The 14,999-nt window shown below is 54.0% G+C and overlaps 7 protein-coding genes across 7 annotated transcripts; 3 read left to right on the top strand and 4 right to left on the bottom strand.

The window, feature by feature from the left end:
- Positions 1 to 170: 170 nt before the first annotated feature.
- On the top strand, positions 171 to 2,905 carry CPAR01_07192 (aspartyl-tRNA synthetase; the record flags this gene model as incomplete). Its single annotated transcript, XM_060491462.1, has 2 exons — positions 171 to 1,163; positions 1,214 to 2,905. 2 exons carry the CDS (start codon positions 171 to 173, stop codon positions 2,903 to 2,905), a joined length of 2,685 nt encoding a protein of 894 aa, XP_060350336.1.
- A 1,181-nt stretch (positions 2,906 to 4,086) lies between these two features.
- CPAR01_07191 (uncharacterized protein) lies at positions 4,087 to 5,799 on the bottom strand (the record flags this gene model as incomplete). Its single annotated transcript, XM_060491461.1, has 2 exons — positions 4,087 to 5,478; positions 5,560 to 5,799. The coding sequence occupies 2 exons, from the start codon at positions 5,797 to 5,799 to the stop codon at positions 4,087 to 4,089; spliced, it is 1,632 nt and encodes a 543-aa protein (XP_060350335.1).
- An 877-nt stretch (positions 5,800 to 6,676) lies between these two features.
- On the top strand, positions 6,677 to 8,479 carry CPAR01_07190 (aldehyde dehydrogenase; the record flags this gene model as incomplete). The annotated part of the gene is made up of 1 exon (XM_060491460.1): positions 6,677 to 8,479. One exon carries the CDS (start codon positions 6,677 to 6,679, stop codon positions 8,477 to 8,479), a length of 1,803 nt encoding a protein of 600 aa, XP_060350334.1.
- Positions 8,480 to 9,242: 763 nt separating this feature from the next.
- CPAR01_07189 (uncharacterized protein) lies at positions 9,243 to 9,971 on the bottom strand (the record flags this gene model as incomplete). The annotated part of the gene is made up of 2 exons (XM_060491459.1): positions 9,243 to 9,504; positions 9,898 to 9,971. 2 exons carry the CDS (start codon positions 9,969 to 9,971, stop codon positions 9,243 to 9,245), a joined length of 336 nt encoding a protein of 111 aa, XP_060350333.1.
- Positions 9,972 to 10,062: 91 nt separating this feature from the next.
- Positions 10,063 to 10,711, top strand: CPAR01_07188 (thermoresistant glucokinase family carbohydrate kinase; the record flags this gene model as incomplete). The annotated part of the gene is made up of 2 exons (XM_060491458.1): positions 10,063 to 10,230; positions 10,283 to 10,711. 2 exons carry the CDS (start codon positions 10,063 to 10,065, stop codon positions 10,709 to 10,711), a joined length of 597 nt encoding a protein of 198 aa, XP_060350332.1.
- A 303-nt stretch (positions 10,712 to 11,014) lies between these two features.
- CPAR01_07187 (uncharacterized protein) lies at positions 11,015 to 11,860 on the bottom strand (the record flags this gene model as incomplete). Its single annotated transcript, XM_060491457.1, has 1 exon — positions 11,015 to 11,860. One exon carries the CDS (start codon positions 11,858 to 11,860, stop codon positions 11,015 to 11,017), a length of 846 nt encoding a protein of 281 aa, XP_060350331.1.
- Positions 11,861 to 12,983: 1,123 nt separating this feature from the next.
- CPAR01_07186 (glycosyl hydrolase family 16) lies at positions 12,984 to 14,286 on the bottom strand (the record flags this gene model as incomplete). Its single annotated transcript, XM_060491456.1, has 2 exons — positions 12,984 to 14,143; positions 14,199 to 14,286. 2 exons carry the CDS (start codon positions 14,284 to 14,286, stop codon positions 12,984 to 12,986), a joined length of 1,248 nt encoding a protein of 415 aa, XP_060350330.1.
- Between the last annotated feature and the right edge of the window lie 713 nt (positions 14,287 to 14,999).

The raw sequence follows: 14,999 nt of genomic DNA, 5'->3' as shown, positions 1-14,999 counted from the left end.
TACCCTGACGTCTCCTTCCTGTCTCCAGTATAAGCTATCTAGGCCAAACGACTCTATCTGCCTTGACTGAAACAGCAAGTCTCGTTGTTACTCACACCTGCAAGTAAAGCTACTCGCACATAGACACCACCTCATCCAAACTTCGCCTCGAGGACGACAGAGCAAACACCATGACGGAACACGAAGTTCCACGGCGGTCGTCGAGCACGCTCTCCCGCATAGCTCAGAGGTTCTCATTCTCTACCAAGACATCACCCTCCCCGACACCGACCCAGACCAAAACGACTCTATTCGAGAAGACACGGGCATCGAGTTCTACTAGTCAATCAAGCAAGTCGAGCAAGTCGAGTACCGGACGGAGCCCAGCACGGAGCGGTGAGCTGAGGCGCCAACAAAGGGGCGAAAAGCTTCTTCGCCAAGAGGAAGAGAAGCGCGAACTGGAAGAGCGCCGTAGGATCGAGTACGAACAAGCTCGCAGTGCCGAGGATGAAGAAACTCGCGCACGGTACGGCGAAGGCGACGAGGGAGACTACCCGACTGAGCTCACGACCATCGGCGAGGCAGTCAAGCTCGATATCAACACCAAGGTGACCTTCCGAGCGAGGATCCACACCCAGCGGAACATCTCGAAACACCTAGACTTCATTCTCTTCCGCGATCAAACCGACACGATTCAAGGCGTATTGGCACACACGACGCCAAACATGGTTAAATGGGTTCAGAGGCTGCATCCCGAATCCATCGTTCAGGTATCTGGCACTTTGAAGAAGCCCGTCCAGGAAGTAAAGTCTGCACACCACCACCATGTTGAAGTAGACGTCTACTCCATCCATCTTCTCAACCCAGCCAAGGCTCCTCCTTTCACAAACTACCAACCACCAGAGAGCATGAACTTCAGGTTGAACAACCGCATTCTCGATTTGAGACACCCCAGCAACCAAGCACTCTTCCGCGTGAGGGCCATGATCACACGCAAGTTTCGCGAAACACTAGACAACGGTGGCTTCATCGAGATTCAAACTCCCAAATTACAGCCAGCAGCCACCGAGAGCGGCGCCGAGGTGTTCAAACTGAACTACTTTGGACGACGCGCATTCTTGGCGCAGAGCCCTCAGTTGGCAAAGCAGATGGCCATCTCTGCAGACTTTGGCAAGGTGTACGAAGTAAGTGATTCGACCCTAGCCGTATTATTGACATGTACTTACACATACAGGTCGGTCCTGTTTTCCGAGCCGAAAACTCAAACACGCATCGCCATCTGACCGAGTATACCGGACTCGACATCGAGATGAAGATCCACAAGCATTATCACGAGCTCATCAGAGTCATTGACCAAGTGCTGAAGAACATCTTCACAGCCGTTCAGGCGATGCCTGAGCTGAAGATCATTCGTGAGCGGTTCCCCAGCGAAGACCTCGTATGGTTGGACGAAACCCCCATCATCCCGTTCCCCGAAGGATTGCAGATGCTTCGTGATGATGGCCGTGATGTGGCCGAAGAAGATCTATCTACGCCGGAAGAGATTCGGCTGGGCGAACTGGTCAAGCAGAAGTACGGAACAGACTACTACATCCTCGACAAGTTCCCCGCCAATGCCCGCCCATTCTACACACACAAAGCAGGCGACCCATTCTGGACTAATTCCTTTGATATCTTCATCCGCGGGCAAGAGATTTGCACTGGAGGCCAACGCATCAACGATCCCACGGAGCTGCGCAAGAATATGGCCGACAAGGGTATTTCGGAGGACGAGATGGCCGAATACTTGGAAGCGTTCGACCTTGGCGCTCCCCCTCATGGTGGTGCCGGCCTCGGTTTGGATCGTGTTGTGTTCCTCCTGCTGAACCTAGGAGATGTACGATATGGCACTCTCTTTTATCGCGACCCGAAGTCATTGCCCCAGCGATCGTATGCTCTGCCACACCCGAATGCCGACACCACCAAGGCTTGGGCGGGCAAGGAGATGCCACCACTGGAAGACCTCATTGCCAACTACGGCGATGCCAGCAACACTTCATGGCTTGACGAACGATTCGAACTCTGGCGACACAGCAGCGGTGCCGCGGTCGGTTATGTCAAGCGGGGCAAGTTTGCCATGATTACAGGAGACCCTCTCTGCGACCGTGGTCAATACGAAGAGGTTATCCCAGCTTTCATTGACTTCGTCAAAGACGAGCTCAAGTTGACGCCCGTGTGGATGTTGGTTTCCAACAAAGTTCAGGAAATCCTGGGGCGCCGCATCGGCTGGCGAACCATGAGCTGCACCGTAGAGCAGCGGGCCGACGCCGATCAGCACACCACACCCGACGGCCGCGCCGCTCGCCGCGTCAAGAAAGAAGGCATCAAGGTCCATGAGCTCAAGCCTGACGAAGATTTCATGAGGCGTGCCGATCAGTCCATCGAGGCTTGGAAGGAGAAGCGCAAGGGAAAGACTCAAGTCCATCTCACTGAGATCCGTCCCTGGATCGACCAAGCTCATCGCCGCTACTTCGCCGCCGAAAAGGATGGCAAGGTTCTATGCATGGTCGTTCTCGCGCAGCTGGCGCCCCGGTACGGATGGCAGGTTAAGTGGGCGCTCGACTTCCCCGACGCCCCCAACGGAACGATCGAAGTCCTTGTCGAGCACGCGCTCTCGTCCATCTCCGGCCCTGTCACCTTTGGTGCCGGAGTTAGCGAGAAGTTCATTCCCGGCGAGCACCTGCACGGTGTCAGGGCTAAGTTCCTCAGCAAGACCTATGCCGGCATTGTCAAGAGTCTGGGTCTCGGCAAGAAGGCCGAGTTCAGAGACAAGTTTGGAGTCTTGGGCGAGCAGGTGTACCTCTGCTACCCGCGCCGCGGCGTCAGCCTTTTTGATCTCAAGCAGGTTGTTAAGTTTTTCATGGATGAAGACGAGGCCAAGGTTTGAGACAGTTGGCATCGGTAACGACAGTGGGAGTGAGAAGCATAGAGTTGAATTCGCGACATTGCAAGCACGGCGTTTGGCTTTTTCTTTCCCTTTTGCTGCATAACCATTACGATACCTTTTGCGTTTGCGCCTTTTTTTTTTTTTTTTTTTTTTTTTCTCTCTTCTGTTTAGAGTCCTTCCTTTCGATACCAGCGTAGACTCGCATTCAGTGTTTCTCGCATGTCATAGCACACCCATTGGAGAAGTTCATAGCAGTGAACAGTTTCACAGCACTTATGTCCAGATAGCATTATCCCGTAGTAACATGAAAGAACCCACAGACGTATGGATACCTTTAAAACGATCTTTTCTGTTGTGAGGGTTGCATAAGAAAGTCAATGTCCGACGTCGGAGGAGCCGGAAACGTTGAGAAGCAAAAGCCTTGGTCGCGGTGGCGTCCCCGTTTCGTCCGTCTCACATGCTGCATTTGCATCGCGTGGTATCCCGCCGGCAGGCAAAATATGGCACGTCTGGGTAAGTCATCATGGTAGGCGATGACGGTGGAAAGGGTTGACTCCAATTCACTACTTTGGCAATATAGCGATATGTCAAAACGCCCCGAATGCCAAGGGACGCGGGATGTACCTATCTTGGGGGCTATGATGACATATCTCCGATGGTCAACGCCTGCCGACATGTTCCCTCAGATCGAGAGGAGGGGGAATTGCGGCCATGCACGTGAGTGACAGAGTCAAGATGAGCATTGATACATGGCGACAATAATAGTTCATGAGTTCGTGTTTAGTTGTTCATAGCAGTACAATTGGGATATCGTACAATACATCTACATCCACTCACCATTCATCATCATCGAAAGAGCAACATCGAAAAAAGCAAAACCCTCTCAAAGGAAGGATTGCAGACCAAAATTCCAGACGTGACCGGCATAAGAAAAAAACGTGACTAGCTAGCTAGATGCCCCGAAAACTCCTGGGAATCAGTTTATCCTGGGTCCATTACTCTCTCATTCTCATTCTCTCCACCTGCGAAGCTGCGAGCTAAGGATTGGCGAAATTGCTTAAACAATAGATTCTGACAAGAGGGGGTTGGGAATCTCAATGAGTGACTGATTCATGCTGTGATTCCCGTCTGGAAAGACAAGGCCCGCGTGTTATGGAAATTGACACGTGAATGATGGGTGTCTAGTTCGCAGACGGGGGGTTGAGGTTTCTCAGCGCGTCCATGGACGACATGGACACCTCCTTCTCGAGCTTGTCCCAGCATTCGGGGTGTCCGAGGGCTGAGATCCAGTAGTTGCCCTGGAGATCCTTACCGAGAATGGTGAACACATTGCGAGAAAGGATACTGCGCGTTCGGGCCAGAGAGTGGTGATAAGCGATCTTTCCGGGAGGAGGGCGGTTGAGCACTTCCGTGACGGTGGCATTGGCGGCGGTCTTTTCTGGGTCGTTGCCAGTAGTGTGTCCATTTGTTTGAATATCGCCGTTGACCGTGACCGGTTCAGAAATGCGCGGTATCACAGCAGGAGAAAAGTCGATGCAGTCAAAGAACTTGCAACGCGCCCAGTTGGTAAAAATGATGAGCATACTGTTTGGATTTCCGTAGATCGGCTGAGAACTGCACCGGCCTCCAGCACGGAGACGGCGCATGAAAGCCATGATCTGAGAAGGCGTGGTTTGAGTCTGAATATCGTGGCGGAAGCAGCGAGCGACGTATCCGAGGGGAGCTTTGAGGACTTCGGCAGAGCTAAGGAGGGTCCAGGTTCCGAGGGCAAAGTTCTGAACGTACAGCTTTCCGGGGGCGAAGACAGACTTGAGACGGCCAGTGATATCCACAGCGTTGAGAACAGTAACAGGTCGGTTAGATCCACGAGCGAGGCAGACAAGGCGGGTCCACCATGCCGTAAGCACGTCACCTTCACTGACGAAAGGCGCCTCTTCAGTTCCTAGCCCCTTCTCGTCCATGGCGTGCAGGTCTGCCATGGCGCGAGCGCGAAGGCCGGCGACAAAGTCGGCCGGCAGGCAGAGGACTTTGGACTCGATTTCCGGACGACGATACATATCCCAGAGGAACCGTAAGCTGAACCTGAAGTGGCGGAAACCCTTGAGCTGTCGCCGGTCAAGCAGGTATGGCTCCTTTTCAGGATCAGTGTCCACGCCGACGTCGTCGAGAATGTCCTTGTGAGCACCGTGTATAACAGGGACTTCTGCCTCGCGACCGGCAAGGACTTGCGACCAGGCCTGCACCAAGGCTTGCATACCCGCGGCGCCAAACATGACGTGTGAAAAAAGGAGACCGACAAGGGTTGCATCGTTGAAAGAGACGACATGGAGAGCAATCTGAGGCTCATCGGAGCACATGAGGTCTTCGAGCGTCTTGGGAGCGTCTTGACGAGCGCCAAGGTTATAGAAGTTGATGACACCAGGCTGGATTGACGGGGTGGAGGTGGTAGTGGGGAGGTGCTTGGCAATGTTGTGCTCCTTGATGCTGAAGTCGTGCACATCGTGGGAAAATCGAATGGCAGGGCGAGCAGGTGTGAACTGCTTCGGGACATGAAGCTCAAGTTGGTTGTCGGGCTTGATGATTGCTCGGGTTAGCAAGACCCCTTCCCAGAGCGTTGTTCAAGTGCCGAATTCTACACACAAGGGGACACTTACTCTCATCCTCATGCGACCACCAAGCTTTCTCCAGTCGCCAATCTCGATCAAACGAGAAAGAGAAAGATTGAGCTTCTCTGCGTCGAGGACATCGTCGAAGCGAAGCGTCCAGTTCAGAAGCATCTCACGAAAAGGCTTCGTATCGTCAAAGAAGTGAACCGGGTAGACGTCGTCCGTAGCTACCGTTGGCAGCTGGGTACGCTTGGGCTTACGGCCGACGAAAGAACGCATGTAATCCATGATGATTAGAGAAGGAAGAAGATGAGCGGTGTCGTTGTTGGCTGCCGAGAGCTCTGACAAGACTTCCAGCCGCAGACCAAGACAAGACCAGGCAAAGGCGAATCAATCCAAACGTTGAACAGAAATCCAAATGACTGGCGTCGCAGGCCTGCGAGCCAAGTTGTAGGACACCGGCTTATATGGCATAAGAGATGCCATCCGTCTTGGCCGGAATTTTTAAGCCCAAGTCCATGGCAGCAGCTTCCAAGGCGTCTCTGCATGTGTACGGAGGTTTCCCGTAGGTTTGAAGCAGGGTCTGAGCAGACCGTTGGTCAAATGGTTCATTGCGTTGTGCAGATGCTGCAGCACCGAGAAACAGGCTTTGTCGAGAGAGTGTGTGCGTTTCGTACAGAAGCCGAGCGAGATCGTGCCCCCTTGAAGTATAACACTTGCAGCCGTTCCACCTTCAAGGCTGGGCTATGTCAACTATTACCCCATCCGTTCTCTGCTTGGCGGGGGAGACCAAAGCTAGCGAAACTGTTGGCCCTAGCCTCTAAGCTTGTTATGATCTTGCATTTTGATGGGGATCCCTGTCTGTGGTTTGCATCGCGTGTTACGAAATAGGTTGACAAAGTGAACCAACCCCGGAAAGTAAGGTGAATAGAGAGACTCTGTTATCGCGGCCGAGGATGGATGCCCACAGTGGAGCATAGTAGCACGGAGCCGGCCGGAGTTGGCTATCGATGCATCCCGCATAGTTCCCCGCAGTTGGAACCAAAGGCAGATGGATTGCTTACCACCCTAATAAAAGGTAAATGGCACGCCGCGGGCGACCTTTCCTTGCGAGGTGGCTTTTTGAACCGACGAAACTCTGAGTGACAGCCACACAAGAGACAAGATGACAGGACAGCCATACAACCTCTGGGTGGGAGGCCAGGAGAAGCCTGGTCATGCAGAGCAGTTCGTGACCTTTTCTTCCCTTTCTTCACCTTTTGAAGCTTCCCAGTACCCCGCGCGAGGGGCTGCAGGGCGCTTATCTGTGCTCGAGCTCATGCTCATGCTCATGCTTATGCTCATACTCACACTTGTGCTGATGCTCGACTCTCACACGCCAACAGGATCCCGGTCGAAGACCCCGCGACAGGTGAGATCTTTGCCAAGTAAGTTCTCAGCCCTCAGCCTCAACTTCGATGCCCCGTCCGCAATTATTTCCCACACGGGTGAGACTGACTGGCGTCCGAATGCGTGCAGCTGTCACGCAGCGTCCCTAGAAGACGTTGAAGAAACGATTCGTCTGGCGCACGAAACCTTCAAGGCCGGAACGTGGTCTAGAGCGCCCCGTCATGTTCGCGCCGATGTTCTCGACAAGACGGCTGAGCTGCTCACCGCAGAGTTGCCCTCGCTGATTCCTCTCGAGGTGCGCCAAACCGGACGCGCGATACGCGAGATGCGCGCCCAGGTGCCCACGTTGGTCAAGTGGTTTAAATACTATGCCGCCCTGCTGCGCACTGAAGAGCGTGCGGTACTGCCAACTGTGGGCAAGCTGCACAACTGGATTGACCGTGTGCCGCTGGGTGTTGTGGTGCAGATCACGCCTTTCAACCACCCGCTCCTGATTGCTGTCAAGAAGATAGCGCCCGCCCTTGCAGCGGGAAATAGTGTTGTGGTGAAACCGAGTGAACTGACACCGCTCACGACGCTGCTGTTGGGCAAGATCTTACAGAAAGCTGGTGTGCCCGACGGAGTGTTCCACGTGCTTCCTGGATACGGCGCAACAACTGGCAAGGCCCTCGTCGAACATCGGCTTGTTCGTAAAGTCGACGTCACTGGCGGCACTGTGGCTGGGAGAGCCATTGGCTCGATTGTCGGCGGCAATCTGGCGCGGTACACGGCGGAACTGGGAGGTAAAGCGCCGCTGATCGTCTTCGAACAGGCCGATGTGGATGTTGCAGTCAATGGCATCGCATTCGGGTCCTTCATTGCTAGTGGACAAACATGCGTCGCCAGTACCAGAATTCTCGTCCAGGAAGGGATCATGCAGTCAGTGTTGGAGAAGCTGAAAGCCAAGGCCGAATCCATTGTCCGGCGGATGGGCTCACCGAGCAATCAAGAATCCATGATGGGCCCGCTGGTGTCGGCGAAGCAATTGTCAAACGTAGAGGCGCTTGTGAATGAAGCGCTTGCTGCAGAAGGCGCAGCCTTTACTGGCGGTCGTCGCATGTCTGGAACCAGTAGCCTGGATGGAATCGACTTTGCCAAGGGATACTACTTTGAACCGACAGTGCTGGTGTCTCGTGCCGAGGGCGACATCCTCAAGTCGCGCATCTGGCGGGAGGAAGCGTTTGGGCCGGTGGTTGTAGTGGCGCCGTTCAAGACGGAATCAGAGGCCATCGCACTCGCCAACGACAGTGAATTCGGGTTAGGAGCGGGCATCTGGACGCGGGACGTGGCGCAAGCGTTTCGAGTGTCTGAAGAAATCGACGCAGGCATCGTGTGGGTGAATACGCACCATCGAAACGATCCCAGCAGTCCGTGGGGTGGCGCAACGAGCGCGAGCGGTGTTGGCAGCGAGAACGGTATCGATGCATACCAGGCCTACACGACGACCAAGAGCACAATCATTAGCTATGCAAGCCCAGAGGAGGCGCTGGAGGCAGACGACTGGTTCCGTGAGGGCGCTGGTGACGTGCGATACGGATAGACGGACCCTCGATAAGTAGATCCTCAATAGACGAAGTGTCGCCCATGGTTCAATTGACCAATGCCAGCTATTGAGTTGCGAACAAGAGAGGGAGAGAGAGAGAACGATAGAGAGAACGATGTTCCTCTCATGTTCGGGGATGAAGTGCTCGTTTCACAAGTCGAGAACCCGTCAGTGCGTGGTCGCTTGTCATGATCCCGCGGCATGCAGGCCGAAAATCCGTCATTTGCGTCTCGGACCGCAGGTGCAAGCGAATTGTTGGAACGAGTCAACGAAGCAGGTCTCGCTCGGATGGAATCCAACGTGGGTGATTGGAAACATATGATGTAAAAAGAGGATTTTGTCGTCGGTTGGGATATTTCTGAGAACTGGCAAAAGAGATGAGGTCCATCCAGGATTCGAACCTGGGCCTACGGAAGGTTCTGAGAATCAGAATCCGACGTCCTAACCAACTAGACTAATAGACCTATTGCTGAGAATTTCTGCGCCGCCATCTGGTATATAGATGCGCAGCCTTTGTGTCCAGCCAGCGCTGTCTGGCGGCAGCAGGCGCTTTGCGAGCCTTGCGTGGATGTTCTTGTGTCGCTTCTCCGAGAAGCCATCCATTGTGCGGCTCAAAGTTGCGGAAGGGACGGATGAGCCCCGAAATAAGGTGGTTGTTGATTGGGTGTCTTGGATTGGATCGAGTTTGACGCAAGGTGTCCAAAGTCTCGCCACAAAAGTCTGATGGTTGATGGGATCTTCCATGCCGTTACCCGTGCCGCTACCCACGGCCAGAAGCACCGTACCCAAACGGGGCGGTCGTAGAGAGTGATTGGCTCTTCTTCTTGATCTCGACATTGGCAAGCTTCGTCAACGGCCGTCCAAGTGTTGGTTTTGTGGCTGTTTCTGTCTCGTCGTAAGTAGTCATACCGTTCTGGAATGTCTGATGCTTGTTCGGCTGGTCTTGTAGATGGGAGAAGAGGAGAAGAAAGCTGCGTCCCAGTCCTTGCCTTCCATCAGTCTCCTCGTCCTTCCGCTTCTCCCTGGTTTAGCTTAGGTAAGGCAGTTGCTCTACACTTATCCGGTGCCTTCCTACCCGACCTCACTTAGATGCTCCGTACTTGCCTCGATAGGTAATTAGATTTCGCATGACATCATCCGAACGCCATCCACTCCGTTGTCTTTTGCACCACCACTAAGAGCAGGAAGGTGTGGACCAGAGCTTATTCACAAAAAGGAAAGCACCCATATCAGACCATTCGGAAAGGAAGGAACCTTACATTCTCACCTTCTCTACTTCAATTGGATGAGAACAGCTTGCTTCCTGTCGCGAACTCTCTTTCCCCGACGTTTACCCCATTGAGACATCCACTCGTAGCCGCATTGGCTTCAGCATCGACGTCTAACGCTTCTACCACCCGCTTTACACATCTTACCTTGCCTCAACTTGCATCTTGCTCAAAGCAAGGAGCACCTTGAAGTCAGCCCTGTTTTCAGCATTGAAAACCATTGCTCCAAGCTCCAGTTCACGTCGCCGGTCGCCGGCCGAGTCTCCAAGACATTCCAATCTTAGCGGCATTGAATCAGTCCCACGTTAAAACATGTCGCGGCCGAAACAGCACATCGTCTTTCTGACGGGACCTACGGGCACTGGCAAGACGACGATAGCAAAATATCTGACAGGTTCGCTACGCATGACCTTTATCGAAGGCGACGACGTCTGTGCCCCTCCTCCCTCCATCCTCCCTCAGATGAACCGCCAACTCTATGTCTGCCAACAAGCGCACTGACACTGACACATATTTCCGGCCTGGTCAACAGTACCACCCAAAGGAGAACGTAGAAAAGATGCACAGAGGCGAAGCCCTCACCGACGACGACCGCTGGGGCTGGCTCGACGCCCTCCGTGACGAGGCCCTCAAGGAACTGGAGCGGGACCACCAGGGTGTCATCGTCACCTGTTCCGCTCTCAAGCGCGCCTATCGTGACGTCCTACGCGGTGCGTCGCACCCGGAGAAGGACATATTTGTCCATTTTGTCACACTGCACGCGCCCGAAGAGGTGCTCTTCGAGCGTGTCAAGAATAGGCATGGCCACTTTGCTGGATCCAACCTGGTGCACAGCCAATTCCAGAGCTTGGACCCGCCGCAGGCGGACGAGCCAGACGTCGTTGGCGTCGATGTGCAGCCGCCTGTGGCCGAGGTGAAGAGGGATGCGCTGGAGAAGTTGAAGGGTCTGCTGAGTAGGTGAAGATGGTTGTCACTACAAAGCGAGTACAACGCAGGAAATCGAGCAGTCACTGGGAAGTACTGATTTGTACATATACAGAACTTGAGAAGTTGATCGCCTCAAGAGCTAAATGACCTCATCCATAGAACCAGTCCAAGGACTCGCGAATAGCCTGGATCCAACCATTACTCCGTTTCCCTGCAGCAAATCCTCCTACTTGCCCAACGAACATGCAGCTAATTATCCGAAGCAGAAACGCACCCATCGGTTGCAAGTTCAATCAAGAAAGAGGGTGTTTTAACCTCAACAAGACCTTCAAGCGGCTTAGATGGGAGTGTTCAAGAGCCCAGTATAAGTCTGCTGGGATTGTTCTTGAACCTCTTGAACCTCCTGCAGCTCCCAGATCTCTCCAGGTTCATGCTCAAAAACGGGTGGCAAGCGATAGGAATGCGTCTCAGGCCGAACCGCAAGGTTGTCGATGTTCAAACGAGGCTGGAGCACAGGTCGAGGAGCCGGCGACCCGCCATACTCCGCCTCCCGCACCGGAACGAGAGGACCGTGATACGCCAGCCCCGGCCGCGAAGATGCATTTCTGACGTGGCGGTGCTCGTCCTGGACGATGTTGGGGACAGAGTCGTCGGTACGACATTTGGGCAGTGGTATCAAGGGACATAGCGCCTCTTGCTCGCGAAAGTAGTCCTGGGCCTGCGAATACCGTAGGGTAACATCGTGCGCGAACGGGGTGTACTCGTCGATCCGGCGGCGTGCCCAGGGAGGGCCAAAATGGCAGTCGACTAGGTGGAGGAGATCACGGGCTCGCTTTGGCGGGCGGGGGGAATCCCATTTCAAGACGGGTGCTAGGCCGGGACGGAGGCGGGGGAGGTGGATTCCGTCGCTGGCGAGGGCGTTCTCGTGTCTGTGGTGCGAGGCTGATGTCGCTTCTGGGAAGAACAAGGTCCTGGGGCCTGTTGCCTCGTTGATATGGGCCGGCGGCGGGGATCGGCCTCGAGCTACGAGGACGGCATCTTCTTCCTCAGGTGTGTCTTCCTCATATTGGCCATCCTCGTGATGGCCTGGTTGCTGGTATTCCCAGCCACTGGAGACGTATGATCGTGGCTGTGGATATATGGTCTCGCCCTCGGCGGCGGGACGTGTAGTGCGGTTCTCCATTGTCTTGGAAAGAATAGGTGATTCTTGTGGTATTCGCCGATGGATAAGAAAGATCAAGGCAAGGAAAAGACATGAGGAAGGAGGAAGAATCGATGTGATATCTGACTTGCTATCGACCCAACTAGGTCGTCAATATGTTTAAGTAGCAAATCTTCCCACTATCGCCAAAGGGAAAAATGAATACAGAGCAACTCTTAACCAAGGCACATAAACACTTAAATTCTTTTCACAAAAAAAGAGCGGAGACAGGAGGCTGTTCAAACAACCTGAACGGCTCTTCAAAATTTGGTTCCCTCCAGCAGGATCGTGAACCCACGTCTATCATGCAACATAGTCAGGTTTGCAAAGTTTCCCTAGACGAAGCTTAGTCCAGCCCAGCCGTACATATGTCCGCCAGCCATGATACCAAAAAAAAAAATCCTGGATTTGTACGGCATCAAATCACAGCACATTCATGGATCAAACCTCCCATCCAGGTTGGGTACTTACCTACCTAGAACCTACTCCGCGATAGCCTCAGACAACCCACTTTCGGTTCCGGCAAGGTACTCCAGTCCACAATCTATCTAGGTTTGAAATGGCAAGGTGTAAGAAGACCCAATCCAATCTCCATCTCTGCCGTCCCATCTTCGAGTGGGGGTCGGGGGAATTAAGAGACCTAGACATAGAAACGAGTCCAAAGGGGTTCGAAGCCCGAGACGTGTAGAAATTAAGCTTCACCCATCCATGGCTCAAATTCGATTCCCCAGAGTATGTCCACGTGGACCTCCGTTAGTCTACAAGAGGCTTTTCTTGATGCTGCCCGGGCTTGGGCATAGGTGAAAAAGGTTGTGAGTGGCGGGCAGCTGTGTAACGTTATTCAACATAGACACATGTAGGTAGCCGACGTCCGCCAAGGCTTTTTCTCCGTACATCACTACGAAGTACATAAACTGAATGAACAAGATTGTAGTCAACGTGGTATTATTAGTAGAGCAATCTATAAGCAAGCCTGGCTTCCGATGCCGATACGCCCCTGTCCCTTTTTCATTATACATAATTACATACATACACGCCCGTCTTCCGAAACATATGCACATATGGAAGACGCAGGCAAAGCTGACCGATCGTGATGGCGACCCAACTACAGCATCATGGCAGCGAACAAAGCCGCGACACCTGCAACGAAGAAGCTGCTCTGCAAAGTGGACGCGGCAGCGGGCGCCGGAGCGCTCGTTCGAGCGGGAGTGCCGCTAGTTGTGGAAGGGAGAGTCGTCTGAGCGTTGACAGATCCGGTGGGGGATCCAGAGGTGGAGACCAGTCTCGTCAGGGTTGATGACGTGCCATTAGCATGAGCGGTCGTGGTGTTGGCGGCGACAGTCAAGGACGCGACCGGGGCGCTGGTGGTGGGAGTCTGGATGACGGTGGTAGTGTTCTTAGCACTCTGTGTCGGGGCATCGGACTGCTGGGCCTTGTTCTTGTCGTCCTTGTCGCTGGACTTTTCCGGCTTGGGGCTGGCGATGTTGCCGACACTGCCAGGGCTGCCGCTCTTCTCGCCGGCGCCGATGATCTGGATAGTCTGCCACTTGCCGTCGGAGCCCTTGGAATACTCGTACTGCTTGGCACCAGCCTTGTCACCACCAGCGTAGTCCCAAACCTTGAGGGAGCGGTAGTGACCGGCGAAGGGAGCCTGATCCCACTGAGCAAGACCACCAGCCCAGTCGATGGTGCCCTGGGCAGTGCCCTTTCCACCGACCCAGGTTCCGAGCTTCAGCTGCATGGGAGTCTGCGGGTAGTTGCCCTCGGCAGGGGTGGCGGTGCGGTAGACCTTTCCGTCAATGGAGAAGACGATGGACTCCTTGGTCCACTCAATGGTGTAGGTGTGAAAGCTGGTCATTGGGTTGAAGGGGACCTCGTAGTAGCGAGCGCGGGTGTAGTCGTTGACGCCGAGGGCGTAAAAGTTGGTTTGGACGTGGGTCTGGTCGGCACCGACAAACTCCCAATCGATCTCGTCAAGGGCGTCAGACTGCAGGACAATGCTAGTGACGATACCGCGACCGGGGGCGGCCTGCAGTTCAACTTCGACCTTGCCGAAGAAGAGGTAGTTCTTTGAGGTGAGGGTTGGGGCGTTGCTTTCCTCGAAGATGGTCATCTCGCAGCCCGTGTCGGCGGAGAATGACAGGACTTTGGGGTTGTACTTGATGCCGCCGTCGACGATGAAGAATGACTCGAGGTCGTTCATGTTCTTGGAGGTGCGGAAGTCATAGCTGGCTTCGCCGCCGAAAGCGGTGTTGGCAGGGCATGCTGAAGATTGTGTTAGAATCGCCATTCACTTTTGGTGTAAGTGAGGGGAACATACTGTCGCCCTTGACGGGGTTGCAAGCGGAAAAGGTCTGGGCAGAAGCCAGGCCAGCAGCGGCCAGAGTCAAGGCTGCGTAGCGCATCATCTTGAGTTGTGATTATGGAAGAGATGTGAGGGGGAGGAGGGCGATGGCGAGGGTGAGACTGTGAGTGATTGTCGTTGAAGTCAAACTTGCTGCAGAAAGGGAGCGGGAGCAAGGGTAGATATCGACGTTGAGAAGTAAGGTGAGGTTGAGGTAACACGAGAGGAGTAAACAACCACGGACGGTGATCCGAGGAAGATGTCCCAAATATAGAAATTAAGGAAAGGCTAGAGGGATGGAAGAAAGGAACTAGTGCACTGGGCAGGTGGGAGGCCAAGGAAACAGAAAATGGTGAAAGGACGGCACCGGACGCTGTGTCTCTAAGTTTAGGTCGAAGCCGCCGCTTGGGAAACAGTAAACGGGAGGCTGGCGGACTCTGGGCGACCGAAAATGAAGAAAGTGAATCACGGATGTACAAAGTACCCTGATGTGGGGTGTCAGTGTATGTGTAAGTGGGCGAGGATGAACACGAGCAGAGATGAAAGCAGGCGGGCAACGGTGAAGCCGGGCACCGAGGAGAGAGAGACTCCCATCTCACCTCAGTCATTGGGAGAAGTAAGACCACTGGGCCTTAGAATTACAGTTGAGTAAGGTACTTTACAAACAAGACAGAGACAAGAGAGGCTGTGTCCCTTTCCTGCTGCATTAGGGGCAGTAAGCGTGAGATGACACGAAGAATCGCTGCTTAGTCTGCTTCCATTTCTGGGCGCCTTCCT

The sequence above is a fragment of the Colletotrichum paranaense genome, assembly GCF_030867605.1.
Source record: "Colletotrichum paranaense strain IMI 384185 chromosome Unknown Scaffold_5.1, whole genome shotgun sequence".
Taxonomy (NCBI): Eukaryota; Fungi; Ascomycota; class Sordariomycetes; order Glomerellales; family Glomerellaceae; genus Colletotrichum; species Colletotrichum paranaense.
This window is presented reverse-complemented; position numbering and strand designations above follow the sequence as displayed.